The sequence below is a fragment of the Galeopterus variegatus genome, unplaced genomic scaffold (assembly GCF_000696425.1).
Source record: "Galeopterus variegatus unplaced genomic scaffold, G_variegatus-3.0.2 Scaffold3107, whole genome shotgun sequence".
Lineage (NCBI taxonomy): Eukaryota > Metazoa > Chordata > Mammalia > Dermoptera > Cynocephalidae > Galeopterus > Galeopterus variegatus.
The window spans coordinates 41,706-48,006 of NW_007729218.1; the positions used below are offsets into that span (position 1 = coordinate 41,706).

Genomic DNA, 6,301 nt, shown 5'->3' on the forward strand with positions numbered 1-6,301 from the left:
GAAAAAAGACAAAAAGGAAAAAAAAAAAGAAAGAAATTGTTCATTTCAAATAAGTTACCTCACATAGCTCTGAACTAAGTTTTTTTTAATGGTCAGTTGTATATCAGAATCGTATTACCTCATTACTTCACCGAGTGAAACTGGGGAGACAAAGAAGATCCATGGGAAGGAAAATTTAAAGGTCAGAGGGTATTTAAATGAAAATCAACTAGAGTAAGAATTCTCTTCATGCAGGTAACTTTGCTTCAGTATAGGGAATAGTAGGCCCATTTACAAAAGGGACTTGCTCCTTTTGGTCCCTTACCCAGGTGCACACTTGAGAGACAGTATTTCTTTGGCCAGATACCCGATCGCACTGGACAAATGCCACATACTTTGTTTCCCCAGGACGACATCCTATCTGATTGATTGGTGGCCAGGGAAGATCTGTGCCCTATGAACAGAATTCTAGTACAGAGTGAGAACAGCCAAAAAGCAGAGGGAAGAGGTAGATCTCAGCGGACCTGGAATAAGTTTCATTGATTTCAAAATCTCCCCTGGAAGAGGAATTGGTAAAAGGCCACAAAAATCAACTACATTGTATAATTATAAATTTAAAAAATAAACTAAAAAAAAAAAATCAGCATTGCTGATGGGATTAATATTCCAAAAAGTCTTAGGGACAAATAAATTTATATAATGAAAAATAGTTACACAGAAGAGAATTTTAAATAAGCATCAAATACTAATTGTCAATGTAATTTCAATACAGCACTTTGAAATGAATGTCTTCTTTAATCTTAATTTATAGGAAATCATTGAAGTACTCTGCAGTTTTAATTGTTTAATGGTAATTGAAACAACAAGATTCTTTCAGTTCATAATACTTTAAGTGAATTTTCCAACTGTGGTTTGTGGTCTACTTCTATTACTTTGTTTCAGAGGAATATCAGAATTGTTTTCTCCACTTAGCAATAACATTGAACCTCATCTGATTAAAAGGAGCATAACTTCCAATGGTAGTCATTTAGTTAATAAAAATGTTTTATTAACCATCAAAAAAAAAAAAACTCCCCTGGAAAAGTTCTGAGACTGATCCCCTAAACTTACCTAATTAAGAGCCTTAAGGAATCATTATCTGAGCTAGACTTGTAGAGCCTGGAGACATCTTAATGATGCCAGGAGAATATTTAGAAGCAAGATGTGGTTGAGAAATCAGTCCAGCAGGGAACTTGCAGTCTTGCATCTGGGGTACCCCCAAAACTCCAAAAGTTCCCTGAAATCAAGTGCCAATTGAGAAGACCTGGGAAAGCTTTCTGGAGCCTCTGAGCAGGGTGGTATTCTTTGGGTGAAGTATCACTGGCCTTGGGGGGCACTGGCTCAGTTTCTTACCCTGAAAACTTTGAGGCCATAGAAGACTTGGAATCTCTTTCCTTTTTTCCTCTGTTGTATCACTGACACTGAAGACAGTAGCAGACCTTCCTAAAAGGAGATTTTATGTGTCTTGGGACTGACTGGGAACTCTGTACAAACATATCAGCCTGTTTTATAAAAGGAGAGAATTTGCTTCTATTTATGAATTACTTGCTCAGATAAAATTTACTCTTAGTAAAGTCAATTATTCACTGTGTCCCTGTCCTGCTCCTTCCCAGGACATGGGCTGATGTAGGCATTGCTTTGCTTTCTGTACCCTGCAAGCTCCTCTGTTAACTCAGGGCACCAGGTCTGAGCTGTGACTCTAGTGCCAGAGGGATCATCAGTCGGAGAAAGGACAGAGAGGAGCCCTAGAGTATGAAAACACAGCAGCTCCAGAGGATTTCTTGGGCATTTTCTTGTGCTCATGACTTTAGAATGATGAGTAGTACAGCAAGTTAGGTTCCACTCCCCCCACAAGTTGTGGGGTTGGGGTAAAGTTGAGGGCAGGCAAGGTGGGGCCCTTCTCTGTCTTATCTCTGGAATTTCTAAAGCTAACCTTCCCCCTTCCTCTGCCTGGCATCCCACATTCCAGCTTCCCCAAAGCTCAACTCCTACCCCTTCCCAGACAGGTTTCTAGATGGGAGAGGTTTTCTCATTAGCTTAGAACGTCACAGCTGTTCTCTCAGAGATGGGGGCACCAAGTCCCCTGGCAGAACACTTAAAGACACGTGCCTTCGTGTTTGGGGGCCAGTCCCTCCTTCCTACTTGTCAACCTGGGTATAACTTCACACCACCCCTGTGGCTCTCCACCCTTTCAGATCAAGATGCTGTCAGATCGGAAACGGGAGCTGGAGCATCGTCTCAGCACCACCTTAGAGGAAAATGACCTGCTCCAAGGGACCGTGGAGGAGCTGCAGGACCGGGTGCTGATCCTGGAGAGGCAGGGTCATGACAAAGACCTACAGGTACTGGGACAGAGAAGCAGTTCTGCAGGATGAGGGCCAAGTAAAAGGAACACTTAGCCAGAAAGAAAAGGCTGGGAGGCCAGCACCACCACTGGGGTCAGTAAAGAGTGGGTGACACTGAGGTCTCACTGTGGGCCCTGTTATAATTCCTGGGGCATCACTACCTTGGCCAGTCTGGCCCTGCCTAAAGGAAATGCATCACAACCCACAGGTCATCCCTCCAATGTGTTCTGAGCCACTGGCCCCTGGAGCCATTTCACAGAGTTCTTTCTAGGCTGTTAACATGGCTGGAACACCGGGAGTGTCATTCTGGCCTCCTAGCATTTGTGAAATCTGCTAGAAGAATTCAGAGGGAGCCTGTACTCATCTCATGATGCTCTCTGCTGCTGCTTTCCCAGGCTGAAGGGTCTAGTTGGCTGGCACGGAGCAGAAACCAAGAAGCTGCCCACTGAACACAGCAAGACTTATATCCTGCTTCTGCCAGTTGCCAGAAAAGCCACAAGCTGACCCCTTTGTGAGCCTAATTAGTCTCTATTTTTCTTCCTAAAGAAAATTGCTGCATGGCCGTATTTGTCCTTATTTGGGAACTGCCACCAGGCCTCAGCTGAATACCCAAGCTCACACTTGACAAGAAACAAAACAAAACCCTCCCCCAAAATAGACTGGTAGCATCTGCTACCGAGATGCTTTGCTGGGCTGGCCTAGGAACATCTGGGCCAGAGACTAGGGGGATGCTTTGAGCATGCCAGAGAGTGCAGTGGATTGCAACAGTTTCATTTGTGCTGTGTGGCTGGCCAGTTATACTTGAGCACCAGGTGAGTTCCTGCCCAAAGACCAGGCCACAGAAGGCCCCACTGGGCTCATAGGTAGGCTGTTTGAAAGCCTTGGGTTGTGGGATAAGAAAACAGCACTTTAGACTAAGATCACTTGTTACTGACACCATCAGCTAAGCTGCCATTTGAGTGGTGAACCTCTTGGAAAATTAACAGCTTTTCTCCATCCATATTTTTTGTACCTTCAGCTGGTAACTTTTCTTATAGTAGGACCTCAGTAAATGTTGAATAGAAAATGGTGCTGGCTAAAGCTTTACATCAGTTTTCAAAATGGAAAGGAATTTGCTCATTTTTCAAAGTTGATGATGATAATAGAAGTGAACATTTGTGTGCCTTTTTACAGGGGACTGGGTGCTTTCACATACATAGTAAAGCTGCGGCTTAGAAAAAAATGAGTCATTTATCCAAAGTCCTGTAGTAAATCCTTGTTAGAATTGACATTAGAGCCCTCCCACCTGCTTTACCTGTTGCTCAGTGATAACTTCTTGCATATCTATTGCATCTGAAAGTCAGTGTTTGACCCACATTTATTACCCCATCATGCACTCTCCTGAGTGTTGCTGAGATAGCGTATGGAAAGGAGAAGAAAAAGAAGTACAGAAAAATAGAAAAGTAGCACCTGCCTATGAGAAACTTTCCAGCTAGCATGAATTCACAAATGAAGAGTCCTTATTTCAAATCAAGAATTGGGAAGCTGGGATGGGGGAAAGAGCTGGGACCAGTGTGTGATTAGCATGGTGGACTCTATGTTCTTTAGCAGCAAGAATCTCAAGTCATCCACATGCACGCCCTCACCATCTGCACATCCACTGTCTTCCAATTGGACTTCTTCAAAAATGAATGGGTTTCACTCACCCAAGGGCCTACAGCAAGTCAAAAGTAGTTCCCACTTTGGTTTGGAAAATCTGCGTTTATGGGTTGGCTTTTCATCTTTCTTATTTGTAATATTGTTCCTTCTGTTCGTGTGAAACTCTCCTTAGCTGCCACTAATTACAAGTGTCCTACAGAAAGCCCTTTCTGTTGCTGAAATGGCCTGTACTGATACAGAAATAAAAATTCCAGTTTACGTAGGTAGCAGTTGAATGGTCCTAAAACAGGTTTGTAAAATGAAAAGCTAGAGGCCTTGGAATATATTTAATCTCATGATTTTAAATCCTCAGACAAGGGTGAGAGAAAGGCTGAGCAGGAGGGCAACAGGCCTGCCACAATCAGAGGCCTCTCCCCTTTTCATCTCTTGCACTACACAATTGGCATCCTACTGTCAAAAACAGATTTTTAAACCACTGATCAAATCCAGCTGTGATTTTTTTTCAGACCCAAGAATAGGGGTGAAAATGATTATTTATTGAGCAGCTGGTATGTTTTAAGCATTTTGCTAAACTTTATTTTTTTTAATTTTTAAAATTTTTTTGGCGGCTGGCCAGTATGGAGATCTGAACCCATGACCTTGGTGTTACCAGCATCACACTCTTCCAAGTGAGCTAATCAGTCAGCACAATTTTGCTAAACCCTTCATACCCAGTAAAGTAAATTGATTTTGTCGCCCTAAGGGCCACTTAACTGCCCTATTTCTTACCCAGCCAGGCATCTTACAGATGTGTGCAGGGACTAATCATGGCAAGTGGGTAGATTTCATCAGCAAAGCACAGGCCCAGGACACTCTGACAGCACAGTCTGATGCTGATCTTGTACAATTAGGCAAATTACTTAACATTATGCTGTCTCAGTTTCCAGCAAATGTAAAATGAGGAGAGTGCCCCTACTTCTGCCCACATGAGTATTCAAGCTTAAACTTAGTATACTGGACAAACACAAAACATTTAGTGTCATCCTTATTCATATATGTAAATATACTTAGTGTCATCTTTGTTATATAGAATATTTTTCATCTTAGAATGTTCTCGTATTTAATAGACTCTTCCCTTGTTGAGTTTGGCTTTCCTGCATATCTGTCCACTTGGTGAATTGGTTATTGACCACAGAGTGCAGACCTTTCCTGGTCTTTTGTTCTCATGCTGTTATAATTAATTAAGCACCTTTGAATGTGCATGAGTAATTGAACTAATTCTGTCCAGTGCACAACAACTTGTACTTGTCTGTGCTGAACTTCTCCTGCTGAGATGTATGTGGAGTTGTCTAGAAAATAATTGTAAAGCATTTTGCCAATTTAATATGCTGTTTGTAGATGTGCCAAATGCTTCCTAGGAATGTCTTTTTTCCCGCACCCCCCGCCCCCAACCCTGATTTTTTTCTTTTTGAGTTTCCTCAAAACTGGGGCTGGAGGAGTTCCCACTGGACCAGTGGGTATTGCTGATCCATGGGAACCAGGCAAAGCAGGCTTACCAATTCCTTTTTCATTTTCCAGCAGCCAAGCTCCAAACCCTTTCTAGTTAGGGCTAATCCAGACCACCAGTGCCATTAGCCAGCCATTTCCTGGTACTAACCAGTGAAGGTGAAGCTCCCAGGGCACCTAAAGGATTGCCTAAAGGATCTGGAAGGGGCTGGCCCGGTGGCGCACTGCTACAGTGCGCCGCTTGGGAGCGCGGCGGCGCTCCCGCCGAGGGTTCGGATCCCACATACAGACTGGTTCCCGCTCACTGGCTGAGCGAGGGGTAGGCGCAACACCAAGGGTTGCGATCCCGTTGCCGGTCCCGGTCCGGTATGGGCGCAACACTGAGGGTTGCGATCCTTTGCCGGACACGAAAAAAGACAAAAAGAAAAAAAAATAAATAAATAAAAATAAAAAATAAAAAAATAAAGGATCTGGAAGGCAGTTTGCCCCCTTCGTGAGAACTAGAGAGCTCTGAGTTGCTTCCAGACAACCACAGTCTCTGCATCTCTGCAGGAGCCACAGGTCGACTTGGTTAAGACTATGGAAAAGACTGGGCCAGCCCGTGGCTCACTTGGGAGAGTGTGGTGCTGATAACACCAAGGCCATGGGTTCGGATCCCTATATAGAGATGGCCGGTTAGCTCAATTGGGAGAGCGTGGTGCTGACAACACCAAGTCAATGGTTAAGATTCCCTTACTGGTCATCTTTTTTTTTTTTTGTCTTTTTTCGTGTCTGGCAACAGATCGCAACCCTCAGTGTCGCGCCCGTACCGGACC

At 43.7% G+C, this 6,301-nt stretch overlaps 1 protein-coding gene across 3 annotated transcripts in view; it reads left to right on the forward strand.

The window, feature by feature from the left end:
• Positions 1 to 6,301, forward strand: part of CCDC64 (coiled-coil domain containing 64) — a 29,510-nt gene that overhangs the window by 2,997 nt on the left and 20,212 nt on the right. For all 3 annotated transcript variants that reach the window (XR_551319.1, XR_551320.1, XM_008583970.1), the window contains one exon: positions 2,214 to 2,360. Coding sequence is in view for 1 of the 3 variants with exons in the window: in XM_008583970.1 (XP_008582192.1) it covers positions 2,214 to 2,360 (147 nt within the window). In the remaining 2 variants the exon portion in view is untranslated. The remainder of the gene's footprint in view (positions 1 to 2,213; positions 2,361 to 6,301) is intronic.